Source organism: Elephas maximus, chromosome 3 (genome assembly GCF_024166365.1).
Source record: "Elephas maximus indicus isolate mEleMax1 chromosome 3, mEleMax1 primary haplotype, whole genome shotgun sequence".
Lineage (NCBI taxonomy): Eukaryota > Metazoa > Chordata > Mammalia > Proboscidea > Elephantidae > Elephas > Elephas maximus.
Genome location: NC_064821.1, coordinates 214,839,904 through 214,860,877, shown reverse-complemented (window position 1 = coordinate 214,860,877; position 20,974 = coordinate 214,839,904). Strand labels below are relative to the sequence as shown.

Here is a 20,974-nt window from a genome sequence, read left to right as displayed (position 1 = left end):
GGACAGTTGAGCCTTAATATGTGGTTGAATACTCAAAATTAATGAATTATTTGTAAGATCCTGGCATTGTTTTACACTGACTTTTATAAACTTTTTAACATAGGTCTAAAGCTATCAAGAGAAACATTTTGCTACCTCGTTTATCAGATGGGAAAAGCAATCTACTCACATATAATTCCTAATATTAACATAAAACTTTCCACCTTTAAATGTCAAAAAGTTTTAAATTATCATCGTTTAATAACACACTTTCTAAAATGTCCTGCTATCGTGCCTTTTTTAACACAGTAAACTGAACATAATCTAGTCCTGCTTCTTGAGTTATAATGCTGAACACAAATTGACTTCACGATGATAAGTCTTTCAAAGCTCAGTCCCCCACACGGAAGTCCTTGACCAGCCATGTCTGTACAGGGCTCCGTTCCTTCCTCTCACTGTCGTTGACTCTTCTCAGGATGATCAATAATGATTTAATGTTTCTATATTCCTCTTATCTGACACACAGTTTTAAGTGGAAGAGTCTGAAAGAGGCACTGCAAATTCATAGAGAAACGTTTTCTTCATTCCTGAGAAGTCTTTTATAACTTACTTCTTTGTTTAGGGCATACAGTTGTTGTAATTTGCATCATAAAATTGTTTTGTTGGTGTACATGTTTTAGACCCTATAAAAATTGAAAATATATAGTGTTATTCAGTGTTGAGTGATGACTGCAGAGGGGAGGAGAAAGCATCTGTCTTTCTCCTCACTACCACCCCACCCCTAGCCTGTATATCCTTCCTGTTGTTGTCATTAGGCACCATCGAGTTGATTCTGACTCATAGCGACCCCGCGTGACGGAGCAAAACTGCCCCACAGGGTTTCTTAGGCTATATTCTTTACAGAAGCAGACTGCCGAGTCTTTTCTCCCACAGAGTAGTTAGTGGGTTCCACCTGCTAACCCTTTGGTTAGCAGCCGAGCACTTAACCATTTTGCCACCAGGGCTACTGACATCCTCCCTAGAAGGATGGGAATCACACATGCGGGTGAACAGGGGTCACTGTGCATTAATAGATCATGCGCGACTTCTGCTTCCTTGCTGATGGACTGGTTACAGCTGAGCCAGACTGACCCCTCCTCCTGTGTCCTGTCCTCTCTCTGCTTCCACTCACAACTGTGTTATGGTGTGCCCATTATTTTGGGTTCAGCAGCAAGCTAGCAGCAAGATCTGCGTTTGGGCCAGGCAAGGAACTATTTAGGCCTTGAATTTAAATAATGTGCCTGACCCGATATTACCAGGTAGTTCTGCAACAGAATATCAAACATTTACCCAGTTCATATAAAAATAGCACTTTAGATTGCTGGGAAGACTACCATTGACAATACCATCATCCAACAGCACACCAATCCTATCATAATCCCTAACAATGACAATGATGTCAACAATGGTGACTCATCACACAAAAACTACTTCAATATTTCTAGTTTGGGGTTATAGAATTTTAGAGAGACATAGACTGCACTATGCCCTTGCATCTAAACAACAAACCATAAAGCATCAATTCATTACTACCTAAAAAGAAAATCAAAATACTCTGATTCACTGACAACTAACAACCACTATCCATCTGATTTGAGGAGCTTTATAAAGAAAGGATAGAAAGGTGAGTTGAATGTCAGATTTCTACAGCCAAGGGAATTGGGAAGCAGAAGCTGGTTTGTGGACGGAATTGAATTACACTGAATTACCTGGATCATAAGCTCACAATTAACCAACAGCCCCTGTGGAGACCCACATATCCCACGAACCACTTCAGGCTTTACTCCACAAAGGAAGGACTAAGTATGATGAACATACTAGGGATGTAATAAATTCACAAATTTTACTTGACGCTATCTACACAAAACCAGTTTTTACGTGGATCCACAACCAACACCCATGGAAGCATCAGATAAGAAATTGAAAGACATATTGCATTGGGCAAATCTGCTGCAAAAGACCTCTTCAAAGTGTTAAAAAGCAAAGATGTCACTTTAAGGACTACAGTGCACCTGACCCAAGCCATGATGTTTTCAATTGCCTTACATGCATGCGAAAGTTGGGCAATGAATAAGGAGGACCAAAAAAGAATTGACGTCTTTGAATTACAATGTTGGCGAAGAATACTGAATATACCATGGACTGCCAAAAGAATGAACAAATCTGTCCTGGAAGAAGTACAGCCAGAATGTTCCTCAGAAGCAAGGATGGTGAGACTACACCTCACATACTTTGGACATGTCATCAGGAGGGACCAGTCCCTGGAGAAGGACATCATGCTTGGTAGAGTGGAGGGTCAGTGAAAAAGAGGAAGACCCTCAATGAGATGGGCTGACACAATGGCCAAAACAATGGGCTCAAGCATAACAACAATTATGAGGATGGTGCAGGACTAGGCAGTGTTTCATTCTATTGTACACAGGGTCACTAAGAATTGGAACCAACTCGATGGCACCTAACAAACACAATATATAAAACTGAGAACTAATCCAAATTAAAATTCTTACATTGAAGCTGTTTCTGTAGGGCCATGGTAGAAACGCATGTATATCTCCTATGCCTACTTTTTTTGGTAATTTAAAATGAAACGAAACATTATAAAAACTCTTGGATTCTAAAGAAGTTTCTTAAATCACTCAAATGGTTGCTGGGTTTACCAACTGTGAAATTCAGGTAGTAGCAGAGTTAGAACCTGTCTAACTTCAGGGGGCATAATGACCAAGATCAGCCCAAAGCTGATTCCCATGAGGTGAAAGTCAGGCAAACTTCCACCCTCCAACCTTTTTTACCAATTCTAACACCAGCCATTCCCCACAAAGCACTCTCTACCTCTCCTCTGTGCTCAATAATCCATTGCAGTGGCCACACAGAACTCACAAGCCATACTTACAGTTAAGCCGTTTATTAAGGAACAGGGTACGACTCGGGATCAGGATCCACAGGGTACAAATCAGGATCAACTCTTTCAGGAGGTTCCTTGCCTCCTCTCTGCTTTTTTTCTCTTCTCTCACCTTCCTGCTTCTTCCCACTTCCTGTCTTCTTTCTGTCTAAAAAACCTCTGTGGCGTTGGCTGCATATACACAATTCCTTGTCAACTCAAGGCATGGCCCCTCCCAGCATGGGACCACTGACTGACCAATCCCTTCTGGGTAGGCCACTGACACTTCATTTGCATAGCAGGCTACAACTCATCTCATCCGCATAGTCCATAGTCATTTATTTGCAAAGTATATGAACCAATCCCTGCAAGGTGCATGCCAATCACAGGACAGGCTGAAGCCCAGGACCGGACAAAAAGAATCAAACCACAAGTTGTTTGTAGCTTACCCAGAAAATATCAATCAACCTGGATGAAAGAAACAAACCCTTTAGTTACGAAACTAGAATAAAGGTAACTCCTCATTAGGGGAAAAATCTCTCAAGCTGTTTTTCCAAAGAACCAAGGCAAAATGGCACAATCTTGCTGCTGTAGATCAAAGACTACTCATAACCCACCCATTGCCGTCACGTTGATTCTGACTCATAGCAACCCTACAGGACAGAGTAGAACTGCCCCATAGAGCTTCCAAGGAGCGCCTGGTGGATTTGAACCGATGACCTTTTGATTAGCAGCTGTAGCACTTAACCACTATGCCACTAGCCTTCAGTATATATTACACCTCAACATAAATCCTCACAGCTGGACCACTAAGCAACAACATGATAAACGGAGAAAATACTGAAGCTGTCAAGAATTTCATTTTACCTGGATCCACAATTAGCGCCCACGGAAGCAGCAGTCAAGAAACCAAACGACGTGTCGCACTGAACAAATCTGCTGCAAAAGACCGCTTTATAGCACTAAAAAGCAAAGAGGTCATTTTAAGGTGTAAGGTGTGCCTGACCTAAGCCATGGTGTTTTCACCTCCTTCATACACATTTGAAAGCTGGACAATGAATAAGGAAGACTGAAGAAGAACTGATGCCTTTGAATTATGCTGTTGGTAAAGAACAGTAACTATACTATGCACTGACAGGAGAATGAACAAATCTTTCTTAGAAGTATAGCCAGAATACTCCTTAGAAGTGAGAACGGTGAGACTTCGTCTCACATACTTTGGACATGTTATCAGAGGAGCAGTCTCTGGAGAAGGACACCATGCTTGGTAAGGTAGAGGGGTCAGTTAAAAAGGGGAAGACCTTCAACGAGATGGACTGACACAGTGGATGCAACAATGGCACACAACAACAATTGTGAGGATGGCGCAGGACCGGCCAGTGTTTTGTTCTGCTGTACACAGAATCACTGAGTCAGAACCGACTCAACATAGAACAACAACAAGGCAAAAGGCCATATAAAGAAACTCATTTCACACCAACCCAATGCAGTTGAGAAAGAATCAGAAGAAAAAATGGTCAATTTATATCAGTGAAAGTATAATACTATATATATTTTCATTACCTGTATTTATAAAGCCCAAATATTTCAAATTTGTCTTCACATTAAAGTAGAATTCTTCTGTTCCTCCTGCTTTTGCCAGAAATCAATGCCACTCAATAACATTAACCAATATGTCAGAGGTTAAATACAGAATGCGTTTGAAGAGTGAAACAAGGTTTGCTAGTTTCTCTTTTCTTTCTGTGTCACTGTCATCAAGTTACTTAACATTCTATAAAATGCAATCAATAACATTCATTTTAACCAAATCAGAGTTAATGCATGCTATTGTTCTTGTCGTTAGGTGCTGTCGAGTAAGTTCCAACTCATGGCGTCCCTATGTACAACCAAACGGAACACTGCCCAGTCCTGCACCATCCTCACAACTGTTGCTATGGCTGAGCCCATCGTTGCAGCCACTGTGCCAAATCATCTTAGTGAGAGTTTTCTTCTCTTTCCCTGACCCTCTACTTTATCAAGCATGATGCCCTTATGTAGGGACTGGTCCCTCTTGATAACATCCAAAGTACATGAGATGAAACCTCAGCACCTTTACTTCTACAGAGGACTGTGGCTGTACTTCTTCCAACACAGACTTGTTCGTTCTTCTGGCAGTCCGTGGTATATTCAATATTCTTCACCAACATCATAATTCAAATACATCAATTTTTCTTTGGTCTTTCTTATGCATATGAGGCGATTGAAAACACCATGGCTTGGGTCAGAAGCACCTAGTCCTTAAAGTGACATCTTTTCTGTTCTTAATCTCAAAGACTTTTACCATAAGATCTTATAACAGCGAAAGATTCCTATTTATCTGACACCCAAATTTTTTTCCTCCTATTGGCCTTCCTTTTTATGAGGCATTTACCATTCCTCTGATCCATCAACAGTCCCTGGGTGGTGCAAACTGTTAACACACTCAGCTGCTAACTGAAAGGCTGGAGAGTCGAGCAAACCCGGAAGCATCTCAGAACGATGTCCTGGTGATCTACTTCCAAAAAATAAGCCACTGAAAGCCCTGTGGAACACAATTCCGCTCTGACACACAGGGGGTCGCCCTAATCGGAGCTCACGCGATGGCAGCTGGTAGATGGTGACTCCTCACCAGCTCTGCGGTAACAATACCCACATTGGACACTGAACCACCCTGAGGGTTATAAAAGGTCTGTAAAGAAAGGTTCACGGGTCACAGAAAAAATGATCATATTACTAGGGGGCGGGGGTATGACGCAGGGGTTAGGCAATCAGCTAGTTATCTGGATGGCAGGCCTCAAAAAATAGTTTGACTGATTTTTTTTTTTCCTATTGAATTACGTAGTTTTTGGAGCTTTTAATATACATACCCCTAACTTCCACCAATGAGCCCTGATGGTACAGTGGTTAAGCCCTTGGCTGGTAACCGAAAGGGCAGCGGTTCAAACCCACCAGCCACTCCAAAGGATAAAGATGCAGCAGTCTGCTTCCCTAATGATTTACAGCTATGGAAACCCTATGGAGCAGTTCTACTCTGTCCTATAGGGTTGCTATCAGTCACAATTGACTCAATGGCACACAACAACCACAGCTTTCTTTTTTTTTTTTTTTTTTAACAACATTCATATTGTCTTTCTCCAATTGATCAGTCAGTCAACATTTACAGGACATACATCATGTCTGTGTATAAAGTTCTATAACAGACATTAGTTACAATCTAGACAAAAACTTCTTTGATAATTAGATCAAAGGTCATTATATTTGAAAACAGGGAGTAAATGGAAAAAGAGTAGATGATAAATTTTGAATTGCTTTCCACTGATTCATTCAGCAAACATAGATAAGGTACTTATAATGTGTGAGGAAATGCGTTAGGGGCCATGGAAACATAAAAACGAATTCAGGCCAAATGAGGGCAACCTTTTGCCTCAGGTTAAATCCTGATATTCGTGAGTCAGACAGACTTTGGGCTTTAATCTTGCCTCTATTCTGTGACCTTGGGCAAGTTACCTTCCATTTCTAAGTCAATTTCCCCATCTGCAAAGTGGGACTAATAATAGTACTTAACAATATAAGGTTGTTGCGTGGCTTAAATAAGATGATGCATACAAATCGTTCAACACCCTGCCTGATATAATCATATAGTCATTGAGAGCTTATCATTGTGATCACTACTACCCTACCCCTGTTAACTTCATACATTCCTTTCTTCCTCTTCATTCCTATGGCTACTACCCTAATGCAGGTTGTTACTTTATTAGGTTTTTTAAACCATCAAGCTAGTCAAGCAGAACAACTGACTTCCTTATACATAACCTACGACTTCCTGCCTTTGTGCTTCTGCACATAGTCACCCCTCTGACCAGCATGCCTTCTTCACCCACTTCATTTGGGTGGTGAAACTTCAATCCACTGTTCATGATCCAGCTCAAATGTCCCCACAAAGCCTTTCCTGCTCTTCCACAACTGAAATAACTTTGCTCTCTTCTGAGTTTTCACTGAGTTTATGACACTATTTCCAATTGTGTATAACAGCTACTTGTGTTGACATGTAGTTTTCTTCCCAATCTGTGAGTAGCTTGAGGGCTTACCCATACTGAGCACTCAAAAAAATGGCTGTAGACAGAATCAAAGAAAACCTAAGGTTGCCCTGTTGCAGAAACGTACATCAAGATGCTCACTATAGACACAAGTACCTGGCAATAAAGGGGAGAAGAATTTTCAGTGCTCTGAAAAAGGTGTTCAAAACTTTTTTCCCATAGGTCACATTTATCACCAAGACTTTTTATACTCAAATATTCCCAGCCACCAGTTAGACAGGTGGTATGAAGGATGATGAGGCATACGAAAAGTTCGTATTTTCTGCCCCAGAAAATCACTGCCTAAGACTGTGGATTTCACTTCGCTGTTCTCAGTAAGCAGTAAATCACAGCATATGCTCCACAAAATCCTAAAAGTGTCATAACACTGAACTGGATTACTTGAAAAAACTCTCGACAATTTGAAAACACAAGACAGAAACAGGAAATTAGAATTTGGTGCCAAGCCCCATACTTAACATTTTTAAAATGAAAAAAAGAAGATCATGTAATTGTTTTCTTACTTTTCTTTCCTACTGCCCAGCTCGCGAGCGGTGTATTGATCCCCATAGTCAATTAGTACCAGTTGTCGAGAAAAGATAGTCACTTTGTTGCCTATAAATAAATCTTCCAAGCGTAGGTCATCATATTTGGTCCGCTTTAAAAAGGTACGATGATTCTTTACATCATGCTAGAACCAAAAACATTAACACAACAAAACAGGTACTTGTCAACAGGAAATATCAATCTTATCATAAACCAGAAATAGTACTCAATTCTGTCTTATAAAAGGCAAGATGCTTCTCTTTTTTAGCTACAAATATAAATCTTAAATTTTTTATAACTTCTGTATTTCCTAGTCCAATCCAAAAAAACACAAACATTTCTTATCACAAATTTAATACTAAAAAAAACTCTAAACTTAGAAATATTTGTTTATTGTCAAATCACATTAGCAAATTAGTGCCTACGAAATCCCCAAGAAAAACTGTCACACAACCAAATCTCTGCTTTCTTGCCTACACAAAATTCCAATACCAAAAAGATCCATTTGTAAAAGGGGCTGCCACTAAAAGGACACACAGAAATAAGCAGGCCCCTCTTAGCTCAAACTTCTTCAATTTGAATTTTTATAGTGATAACAGCATTCAATAATGAAGACATATTTATAGCACATCATAAACGATAATCTTTATCTATACCCACTTACTATTCTTTAATCCAAAACATGTATAATTCTACTTCAGTTTTCTAACAAAAAAATATTAATTCCTATTTTTGACATTAAAAATAAAGGCACAGAGTAATCTTCTACTGGAATTATAATGAATACAAATACAAACATACATACATATATATACGCCACAAGCGCGCACACACACACACACACACACACATTGGTTTACGGCAACCACATAAAAGGCTGCCTTCCTCTTCACCACATCCCACCTTCACCCCCTCCGCTCACTTTCTAGTAAGAAAGGCTCATTTACCATTTCAACAGATCCGTCCCCTGGGTAAAATAAAAGCTCATAACGTCGAAGGAGCGAAGCATTTGGATCATACCACTCTGCAATGAAAACGTACCTTTCACTATGATTCTGCAAAGAAAGATAGACGAATTTTAACAATGACGTAAAATCAGTTAAAATGGAAGCGAGAATCACCAAATATCTGAGACAAACTTGTTATGACGTATTTACTGTATTGAATTATTCTGCCTTCCAACACTGTACCAACAGTCATCACCACACCCTCATGAATGGTCCCTCTTAATTCCTCAGGAAATATTTTTAAGATATCTCAGAGATAATTTAGGGACTGCTTTGTACTCCACAGCCATCCCATCATCATGAGTAAATTAACATTTTCCCTTAATCTGACTACTGTAATAATTCAAAATCCTTCTAAAAACAACTTTACATATAAAAAAGGACATCTTTATTGATATAATATAAGGAAATATTTCTGAGGCGATAGCTCTTACGTACATGAAGTTTTAACTTTCCTAAATTTAAGAATCTAGCAGTATTAGAATATTTTTGCCATTACAATTACAGTAAACACCCTTTCTTTCCTTAGTAATTTCATTTTTATAGAAATAGTAAGAGAATGTGATAGTCTGGCAGTGAATTTCCTTGGCTTTTGTTCACCTGGAAAAGCCTTCATGTTACCTTCACTTTTTGAAGGGTATTTTATAGAAACAGTTGGAGAATGTGCTAGTAGATATCAAGACAGGACTAAACATACAAGAATTTTAATAAGAGAAATTTGCGTCAAAGAAAATAAGAAGGGAGCCAGGGAAGGCCGGGAAACCTGACAGACCACAACGCAAATCTGACCCCGAGCGAAAGAAAGAGGGAAGGAAGGTTAGATGGAATCATCCCAGTATGCTGTACAGTCTAAGGAAGGTTCAGCAAGGTCATCAACAAGTGTTCCAGCCAAAGCCGGGCATCAGAAGAGTCCCTTGTCTCCCAAGGACAGCCTGGCCCGCTTTAGTGTCCCTGCTCTGCTCAGTCACTCGCTGGGCACTGCCCTTGGGAACCACAGCTGAGGTACAAAAGCAGCAGTGGATTTCAGAGCACAGCAGCTGGGGCATTTGATCAATTCAGGCCCCTAACAAAAAAAAAAAAAAAAAATTTTTTTTTTTTTGAGTTGGAGGTCTGCCAGGTGCATTCTTATAGCTATCACAGAGAAGAAATTTTTTAAAAAAATAAGTCAAAGACTGGCTCTTTTTCCTTGACGATTGAGCAGGATTTGCCACCCGCAGCCCCAAAAGTCCTTCATTACAATAAACAAATTAAGGCATAAGAAGAAAGGAATCTAGGAATTCCGTTGCTAATCCTGGAATTGCCATCTGATTCTCCAGTTGGGGAATATGGATGAGTCCTTTTTATGCTAATAATTCACTTATAAATTCTAATGGTGGAAGCTGTATGTCTAGTTATGTTTAGGATTATGCTCATAAACTATAATGTAGACGGGTAGTTTCTAAAACATTATTTTTCTCACAATCACCCAAAAAGTCATATTTAAGCAATACTAGTTTTTTTTAGTAGTCAACAGAAAATAAACGTAAAACAAGAGACATACTATGACTTTAGTAAAAGTCTTTCTTCGTGTATTTTTCTAACCAAACATTATGGCCCACATAACATTCTATAAGCAGCAAAAATATTCTTCAAAAAGTGAGAGTAAAATCAAGACTTTTCCAGGCAAATAAAAGCCAAGAAAATTCATTGCCAGTAGAACCGCATTAAAAGAAATTCTGAAGGGAGTTCTGAAGGCAGAAGAAAAACGATCCCAGGTGATTCGCGGAACTGAAGAAGGGCACGATCGGCAGGGAGGTCTAAACAAAGAGTCTCCACAAAACAATATTAGCGTCTAGTGGGGCATGAAGCATGCAGAATTTGAATGCATGGAAATAACGATATAACGTTCCTCACGGTATATAAAGCAAAGAAAGCACCTCTACATTAGCTGCTGCCCCATTCTCCTGATCCATCTCTATCACATTTCAGCGAACCTAAGTGAACAAGAATCTCCCTTAAAATAACGGACAAACAAATCAGGGATGTTCCATTCAATTTTTCCCCGTTCTGCTAGGATGACTTTTCTTCTCCTATTTTTTGTGAAGCACATAATCAGTCAGATTGAGAGTAAAAATTCTTGCCTTTTGGGGAGTTCAGACAAAGTCATAGGTCTGTTTTTATCAATAAAAAATCCAGTAACAATTTTCTTTTTAAATTTTATAATGCCATCTGTTACACATTAATAATTAGTATTTTAATTCAAACTTCTCGAAGAAAAGGCACCATGGAAAAAGTCATTAATTCCACAAATCAACATGAAATTACTTTTGCAAATTGTAGATGTGAAAAATTAAACCCTGTGTTTCCGCTTAGCACAGAAGTCAAAGATGTTGTGCAAAACAACAAAGCATTTGTATTCTATACTGAATGTTATAGATTGAATTGTGTCCCCCAAAAGTGTGTGTCAACTTGGCTAGGACACGATTCCCAGTATTGTGTAGCTGTCCACCAATTTGTGATCTGATTATCCTACGTGTTGTATGTAAATCCTAACCTCCATAATGTTAATAAAGCAGGATTAGAGTAGTTACGTTAATGAGGCAGGACTCAATCTACAGGATTAGGTTCTATCTTGAGTCAATCTCTTTAGAGACATAAAAGAGAGAGACAAGCAAGAGAAGAAAGGGACCTCATGCTGCCAAGAAAGAAGCGCCAGGAGCAGAGCACATCCTTTGGGCCCGGGGTCCCTGTGCTGAGAAGCCCCTAGACAAGGGGAAGACTGATGACAAGGACCTTTCCGCAGAACCGACAGAGATAGGAAGCCTTCCACTGGAGTTGGCACCCTGAGTTTGGACTTGTAGCCTCCTAGGCTGTGAAGGAATAAATTTCTCTTTGTTAAAGCCATCCATCTGTGGTATTTCTGTTATAGCAGCACTAGATAACTAAGACAGTGAAAATACTTCAAGTCATGTTAGGCATTATACTTACCAGCATTCCATATATATGTTAAAAAAAAAAAAAAAAGCAGACATCATATTTTACTGCTTAGCTTCTCTAAGATGCAAAATTAATTCTATAACACAAAAAAACCACTGCTGTCGAGTCGATTCCGACTCATAGCGACCCTATGATTCTATAGCTCAGATTAATTCTATAACAAATAGGTACAGATGAGAAGGCATTTCACTCCAAGGCTCCTCTGGTATTAAAAATAAAGCACAGCGAATTTTCCAAATAAATTATCTAAATTTCCATTTAATGGCTCAATAGCAAAGTAAAATATCTACTTAAAAAATGTTTTCAAGTAATATTTTATTCTGCATAGTAATAACCCTGGGGGAAAAGCAGCAAAAAGTAAAAATCATTCTCGTTGTCTAAACACACATCAATTACAAATTCAAGAGAAATAAAACGAAATGTTAACATGAGTGGAACAGTACCCCTCAATTCTCAGGAGCTTGGGGTGAAGGATGAGTTTGTGTGTGTATGTGCATTTGGTGGGTATGTTAAGTGAAGATGAAGAGTTCTGAGTAATACATGGTAATAACAGAAAATTGCCTTTTCTTTATTGCTTTTCACCAGTAAATCATGAGGTTCCTAAAGAGGAGTTCTGATAGTACCTTGCTCCCATGTAATGGGGCCACTTAACAAGTAAAAGCCCTTTATTCTTCCAGGGACTTAGCATCCTGGTGAGGCCTCAAGAGAGAACAGGGAAGTTAAGGTAGGCATCAATTCAGAACATACTGGCACGAATGACACAACTAAACCCGTTGCCGTCAAGTCGATTCCAACTCATAGCGGCCCTATAGGACAGAGCAGAACTGCTCCACGGGCTTTCCAAGGAGCAGATGGATTCAAACTGTCAACTTTTTGGTTAGGAGCCAAGCTCTTAACCGCTGTGCCACCAGAGCTTCATGTTTAAGGACTAAACATTTATAATTCTAAAAAGGAAACGAAAGGAGGCAGGGCACCGTTACTGTTTGTTTGTTTTAGGGCACCAACTATCTTTCCCTTTCACGCATCAGTGCGACCCACTGTTTACATTTGATTGTACATATGACTCCTTCAGTGTTCTCTAAACTGCTACTATTTTAATTGCTGTAAATCTTACCTATCTCACACAACAGTTACACCAAATATTGAATTAAGCAGGCAGGGACCAGACAGAAAGGGAGCTAAGTGAACAGTACATCAGGCATTTTAACATAGGATCTCAGTTAATCCTCTCAACAAATCTATAACGGAGGCGCCAGTGGGGAAACAGAGGTTCAGGGAGGTTAGCCATCCCTAGAGATCACACCAGTCAAACAGCTAGTAGGGGTCAGAGTTGGGATTCAAACAAAGGTTTGTCTGATGCTAAAAGTCCAGATATCAAAAGCACTGAATTGAGAAAAATACAGAAGCAAGAGTACCAGATCAGCCAAAAGAGCTATGAGGGTGGGAGACGGTGAGAAAGGCGGTCTGTCTACAAAGAGCGTCTGAGCAAAAGAAGCACAGATAATAAAAAAATCAGAGGAGATCACTCAGGATGGAAAATCAGTTTGAGGTGGATCCTAGAAAGAACAGGAACCATTTGGGAGTTGTTAAAGAGCTCCGGCAAAGTAACTAAAACAAAAAACAAAACAACCATTGCTGGAGAGTAGATTCCAACTCACAGCGACTCTATAGCACAGAGTAGAACTGCACCATAGGGTTTTCAAGGCCATAAATCTTTATGGAAGCAGAATGCAACATCTTTCTTCCTCGGAGTGGCTTGTGGGTTCAAACCACCAACCTTCTGGTTAGCAGCCAAGCACTTTAACCCTTACACCATCAAGGCTCCTTCCAAGATAACTAAAGCCCAAACCCCATTACCATTGAGTCAATTCCGACTCACACCAATCCTGTAGAACAGAGTAGAGCTGCCCCTAGGATTTCCAAAGAATGGCTGATGGATTAAAACTGCCAACCTTTTGGTTAACAGATGAACTCTTAACCACTGCCCCGCCAGGGCTCTAAGATAATTAAAATCCTTGTTAAATGTTTCTGGCAGTTGCTTTTAAATTTTATTGTAAAAGACCAAAGAAGAGTTACCGAGAGTCAACACAAGATTATTAGGGCCTAGAGAATGAAACTCAGTTCATGGACTAAAAGGCATCAAAAGAAGAAAGACAAATGCAGTGGCAACGGTGATATGATGTGGTGGTGTGGTTCATCTGTCTGGAAACATCTTGTTTCACCTCCATTTTGATGGATACTTCTGCTGATTATAAAAGTCTACGTTACGGAACTAACAGTTGTTCATGAATGCATCTTAAAGAACAATACTTTAAACGCTCCTGCCTCAAAACAGTAACTGAGGAGAAGAAAGTATCCCAAGTAACTTCAGCTTTTCAAAGGCACAAATTTTTTAAAAAATTTAATGACATTATACACACCAATCATTTACTGCACGTCTGAAATATCATTCGGTACTTATTTCTGAAAAACCAAAAGACAAAATGTTTAAATGGTACTGCTTGCACATTTTACAATTACAGAACTGCAAAGGGCCATGTTAAAGGGTAAATACTAAGGGCAACCTACACATAAAATAGCATACACCCACTCCTCGCTTATCAACAGGGTTAGGTTCCAAAAACCAGGTCTTCATGTGAAAATCAGCATTATGTGGTAATGGAAGATGACCACATCAGATCACAAGATGGAGGACAACTAAATTACATAACTGCCAAATTACATCATTTTATAACTTCCAAAATTACATCATTACGTAGCTGCCAAACCACTGAACATCATGGCCCACCAAGGGTGACTTATAACCTTAACTATCACAGCCAGCGTTACTCTCACCTCACACCATGGCATCCGTTACTGCCAGACATATGCCGTTAATGCGCAAAATAGACAGTAGATTTTTTTACTATTGTCATAAATGTGAAATGTCAAATAACGAGGCAGTTGATAAGCGAGGAGTAGGTGTATTGGTTAGGAGCCCTGATTGCACAGTGGTTAAAGCACTTGGCAGCTAACCGAAAGGTTCAAACCTCTCAGCTGCTCCACAGAACAAAGATGTGGTAGTCTGCTTCCAGAAAGATTTATAGCCTGAGGAACCCTGTGGGGTCACTGTGAGTCAGGACCGACTCAACGGCACTGGAGGTGTATTGGGCAAAGGGGATGGAGGTTGAAAATGCTTACAAAGTTGAATAAGACTTTTGAAGGAGTCTGGAATCTAACTGAGAAAAAACTCAGAGTTATTCATGTTTTTTTAAAAAAGTCACAGAAAGTACATACAATTGTACTATTTCTTTCCTACAAATTTAAAAATCCATTAACAGTGACTTTCGAACTTTTGATTATTATTGAGTAATAAGTTCACACCGTGACCCAATACACGTATGTGTAAATATATTACTGAAAATGTTCACCCAACAATATTTATTCTTACTATGTACTATACAAGGAACCCTGGTGGTGCAGTGGTTAAGCACTCGGCTATTAACCAAGAGTTTTGTGGTTTGAACTCCCCACGCGCTCTGTGGGAGAAAGATGTGACAGTCTCTTTCCATAAAGATTACAGCCTAGAAAACCCTATGGGACAGTTCTACTCTATTCCATAGGGTCACTAGGTATGAGATGGAATTGACCCAACGGCAATGGGTCTGGTTTTTCAGGGTTTTTATGTTACATGCACTAAGTTTCTAGTCTAGTTTATTCTGCCCTTTTTTTTAATGCTGAAGGAGACTCACTAAACTGATTTCATGATCTAGAAATAAGAGACTCATCCTTTGAAAAACACTGTCCTACAACACACCCCCATGCCCTCGCCCAATCCTCTCCTTCCCTCTCCTCCAAAAAAAAAAAAAAGGTTTTCCCCTATTGGAACCAAACAACCTATCAGTCATTAAATTAATGTGCTAAATTAAAACAGTCTACAGGCAAACATGGTACTACAGACACATACATCACACCATCCCTCTGCAGCAAAGATGCAAAAAACGAAGTAAAACAGATACAAGCGTCAACCCTGGAACTCTAAGTATCAAATGAAGGACAAAGAACTAGATCAAGCACCAAATGGAAGAAAGTGACGGAGAACAGAGAACGAGGAGAGCTACAGAGTGGAGGTCCCCTGCCAGCCAATGCAGCACAGCATCACCATCTTGTAACAAAGCCAGCAGCTGACCCCAGACACTGAGTATGGGAAAGCAACTTTGCACAGCTCACAACAGGAGACAGAGTACCCAGTAACCAGAGAAACACACTTTCCCATCCCTCACCCTTCTGCCCCATATGCTACCTCTGCCGCTTTCCAAAGGGCCACGTCATGCCACCTGGCTGGAGAGACACAGGGTCACTGCAGTCCTGGGTCTGACTCGCCCCCACCAGCCACCTCCCACTGCGCCATCTCTTTTCTCTTTCCCTTTCCTCCTTTCCTTTCTCCCTCCCACCTAGCCCTGTGAACCACCCGCCTCTTCCTGATGAGTGTGCTGCTCGGCTAGAGAGGTATCGGCTAGTGGCAGCCCCAAGTCCACCCCGCTCCCATCAGCTAGCTTACACTATGCCATTTTTTTTCTGTTTCCCTTTCTTCCTTTTCTTTCTCCCTCCCACCTAGCCCTGTGCATCACCTCTGCCCCTTCCCAACAGGCCACATCATGGTCCTCAGCTAGAGAGAGACCAGCTCACCGCCACCCTGGGTCTGCCCCGCCCCCACCAGCCAGCTCCCACAGTGCCATTTTTTTTTTCTCTTTCCCTTTCTTCCCTTTCTTTCTCCCTTCCCCTTAGCACTGTGCACTGCCGCCACCCCCTCCTGATGGGACATGCCACACTGCATGGCTAGAGAGACACCAGCTCACCACCACCCCAGGTCTGCCATGACCTAGTGGGATTCATACCAGGCATGCAAGGATGGTTCACCATTAGAAAATCAATCAATGAAATTCACCACATAAACAAAACAAAACAAAAGAATCACGAATCATCTCAATCATCACAGAAAAGGCATTTGATAAAGTCCAACACCTATTCCTGATAAAAACTCTCAGCACAATAGGAATAAAATGGAAATTCCTCAACATAATAAAGGATAGCTATACAAAAAAAAAAAAAGCTAACATCATTCTCAATAGGAGAGAGGCTAACAGCATTCCCCCTAAGAACGGGAATTAAACAAAGATGTCTTTTATCACCACTCCTATTTAACATTGTGATGGAAGCCCTAGCTAGAGCAAGAAGGCATGAAAAAGAAATAAAGGGCATCCAAATTGGACAGAAAGAAGTAAAACTATTCCTATTTGCAGATGATACAATCCTATATAAAGAGAACCCCAATTTTCCACAAGAACACTACTGGAACTAATAGATCAGGAGCACACCAGGATAAAAGAGCAACATAAAAAATCAATTGGATTCCTACACATCAACAAAGAGAACTTCAAAATGGAAATCAGGAAAACAATAGCATTTGTAATAGCCCCTAAAAAGATAAAATACTTAGCAATAAATCTAAACAGGGATATAAAAGACCTATACAACGCAAATTACAAAATACTACTGCAAGAAACCAAAAGAGATCTACATAAACAGAAAAACACACCATGCTCATGGATAAGGAGACTCAACAGGGGGCAGAAGCTGGCTGAAGGGACACAGGGAATACACGGTGGAAAGGAAGAGTGTGCTGTCTCATTAGGGGAGAGCAGCTAGGAGTACATAGTAAGGTGTATATAAATTTTTGTAAGAGAGACTGACTTGATTTGTAAACTTTCACTTAAAGAAGCATAATAAAATAAAAAAAAGACTCAACATTGTGAAAATTTCAATCCAACTCAAAGTGATCCACAGATACAATGAAATCATGATCCAAATATCAACAGCATTCTTTATCAAGATGGAAAAACTAGTTACTAACTTTATATGGAAAGGAAAGAGGCCCCAGATAGGTAAAGCATTATTGAAAAAGAAGAACGAAGTAGGAAGCCTCACACTACCTGATTCCTGAACCTACTATACAGCCACTGTAGTCAAAACAGCCTGGTACCGGTACAACAACAGACATGTCAACCAATGAACAGAACTGAGAACCTAGGCATAAATCTGTCTCTCTATGGTCAGCTGATTTTTGACAAAGGCCCAAAGTCCATTAAATGGGTAAAAGAAAGTCTATTTAACAAATGCTGCTAGCAAAACTAGACGTCTATCTGTAAAAAATGAAACAGGACCCATACCTCACATCATACACAAAACCTAACTCAAAATGGATCAAAGACCTAAATATAAAATCTAAAACTATAAAGATCATGGAAGAAAAAAATAGGGACAATGCTAGGGGCCCTAATAATATATGGCATAAATATGATACAAACTATAACCAACAATGACAAACACTAGAAGATAAACTAGATAACTGGGAGCTCCTAAAAATTAAACAAATGCTTATCAGAAGGCTTCACCAAAAGAGTAAAAAGAGAACCTACAGTCTGGGAAAAAATTTTTGGCTATGGCATATCTGACAGGGTCTGATCTCTAAAATCCATAAGATACTATAACACCTCAACAACAAAAAGACAAATAATCTAATTAAAAAATGGGCAAGGGATATGAACAGATATTCACCAACAACGACATTCAGGTGCCTAACAGATACATGAGGAAATGCTCCCCATCATTAGCCATTACAGAAATGCAAATTAAAATTACATTAAGATACCATCTCATCTGACATTACTGGTGCTAATAAGAAAGGAAGGAAGGAAGGGAGGAAGGGAGGGAAGGGAGGGAAGGGAGGGAAGGGAGGGAAGGGAGGGAAGGGAGGGAGGGAGGGAGGGAGGGAGGAAGGGAGGAAGGGAGGGAAGGGAGGCAGGGAGGGAGGAAGGGAGGCAGGGAGGGAGGAAGGGAGGAAGGGAGGGAAGGGAGGCAGGGAGGGAGGGAGGGAGGAAGGAAGGGAGGAAGGAAGGAAGGGAGGAAGGAAGGAAGGAAGAAGTGTTGGAGAGGTTTCGGGAAACTGGAATCCTGAGGCACTGCAGGTGAGAATGTAAAATGGTACAACCACTATGGAAAATGATATGGCACCTCCTTAAAAAGCTAGAAATTAAAATACCATAAGATCCAGCAATCCCACTCCTAGGAATATATTCTAGAAAAATAAGAGACAACACATGACTCAACATATGCACACCCATGTTCACTGCAGCATTATTCACTGTAACAAAAAGATGGGAACAACCTAAGCACCCATTAACAGATAAATGGATATTATGCAATGATAAAGAACAACGATTTATCTGAAAAATATCTCACCATATGGATGAATCTGTAGGGCATTATGCTAAGTGAAAGAAAATCATAATAGGACAAATACTATATGAGGTCACTATTATGAAAACTCAAGGTTTACACACAGAAAAAAACAATCTTTGATGGTTACCAGGAAGGGGAGAGCTGGGGAGAGGAAATCATTAACTAGGTAGTAGATAAGTGTTAACTTTCATGAGGGAAAGACAATACACAATATAGGGGAAGTCAGCAAAACACGACCAAGGCAAAGTCACAGAAGCTTCATGGACACATCAACACCCTGAAGGACTGAGTTACTGGGGCAAGGGCTGGGGACCATGGTCTCTGGGGACATCTAGCTCAATTGGCATAACATAGTTCATAAAGAAAATGTTTTGCATCCAACTTTGGTGAGTAGCATCTGGAGTCTTAAAAGCTTGCGAGCAGCCACCTAAGATACATCTACTGCTCCGATTCCATCCGGACCAAGGAAGAATAAAGAAAACCAAAGACACATGGGAACCACTGGTCCAAAGGATTGGTGTACCACAAGTACCACAGCCTCCACCAGCCTGAGCCCAGAAGAACTAGATGGTGCCCAGCTACCACCACCTATTCCTCTGACAGGGATCACAATAGAGGGTTCCAGATAGAGCGGCAGAAAAATGTAGAACAAAATTCAAATTCACAAAAAAAAGACATGACTTACTGGTCTGACAGACTTGAAGAACCCCCAAGACAATGGCCCTCAGATACCCTTTTAACTCAGAACTGAAGCCACTCCCAAAGTCTACCCTACAGCCAAGACGCGACAGGTCTATAAAACAAATAACAAATGTGAGGAACATGCTTCTTAGTTCAGTCATGCATATGAGACCAAAAGGGCAACACCTGCCCAAGAGCGACACTGAGAAGGCAGAAAGGGACAGGAAAATGGAGGGACAGAAATGGGGAGTTGGGGTGGATGAAGGAGAGTACTGACACATCACAGGGCCTGAAACCAATGTCAAAAAACAATTTGTGTATAAATTATTGATTGAGAAACTAATTTTCTCTGTAAACTTTCACCTAAAGCACAAATTAAAAAAAAGACTACAAAGTAAAATTATTGTAAATGCAAAGAGTTGGAAAAAATCATTTCTGAGGAATATTTTAGCTCACCTTGGCTACTGACTCATCCTTGCCTAGACAGTAGTTAGATGCTTCAAAAGGAAGAAAAAATTATGACTCTAGAGTTGAATGAGCAGATGAGCTTCTCACGTAAATACATGAGGTTCTAAGACAAGGGAGTGCAGTGGTGCTATGCTTCAGGACTGTATGGCACAGTGACGCCACTTAAAATTCTATAGAAAGATGAAGCAAAAGAGAAACACTACCTCTGAAATCACTTATCTAAAGGACAGTCCAATAAAAGAGTCAATATGACACTACCCTGGGATTAAGCAATTACATCCTAGTCAGGAAGAACAACCACTTCGATAGAACTAGTTTAATAATTAAACACCGAGTTTCACATGTATATATTATTTGAACCTACGAGGTCAAAGCTCAGTGCCACTTAGAAGTTTTCATTCACTCCATCAAGCAATGAAGAACTTAATGAACAACAACAACAAAAAGAATCACATTAGCTCCAAGCTCTGTTAGCATATTTCTCATTATGTTTTCCTACTTCCTTACTTGAGAACTTAGGGAACGTTGCCTTATCTTCTATGGCATCTCACAATTCAGTCATCTTTTACAAATCCAGACAAGTTTAACAAAATATACCCATTACTATTTAAAAAATAATAATTTAGTGGACTGTAAGGAACCAAGATACATTGGCTGAACTTTAAAAAAACCAGTTCTCCTCATGTCTGGACAGCAGTAAACAACCTCCACTCTTGGGCTATTTAACACTGTGCTTAGCACATGTAATTAAGTCTGGAAGTGGTGGGTGGAATTGGGAAGGACAAGCGAAGGAGTTATAACAGCAGTAGCCAGGAATAATCTTTCATTTTCAGCGTGTGAGAATGGATGTCTTTCTGTGTTCACCCTGTGTACACGATTACCACCTCTGTTTTAAAAACACAGCCCCTGCAGCACATAATTTTTATTTGACGAGGGTGGAGGGAGATCAGGGAAATAGTTCAGACCTACATCACAACCCAGGGAGGAGTGGCCTTTCTGGATGCGTGCCGGTAGACTCCAAAGCG

At 40.2% G+C, this 20,974-nt stretch overlaps 1 protein-coding gene across 10 annotated transcripts in view; it reads right to left on the bottom strand.

The window, feature by feature from the left end:
* NME7 (NME/NM23 family member 7) overlaps window positions 1–20,974 on the bottom strand; it is a 498,467-nt gene that overhangs the window by 420,552 nt on the left and 56,941 nt on the right. For 8 of the 10 annotated variants that reach the window (XR_007516892.1, XM_049881289.1, XM_049881287.1 and 5 more), the window contains 2 exons: window positions 8,484–8,591; window positions 7,515–7,681 (listed from right to left, as the gene is read on the bottom strand). Coding sequence is in view for 9 of the 10 variants with exons in the window: in XM_049881289.1 (XP_049737246.1) it covers window positions 7,515–7,681; window positions 8,484–8,591 (275 nt within the window). In the remaining variant the exon portion in view is untranslated. The remainder of the gene's footprint in view (window positions 1–7,514; window positions 7,682–8,483; window positions 8,592–20,974) is intronic. The other 2 variants (XM_049881290.1, XM_049881291.1) reach the window with 1 other exon arrangement.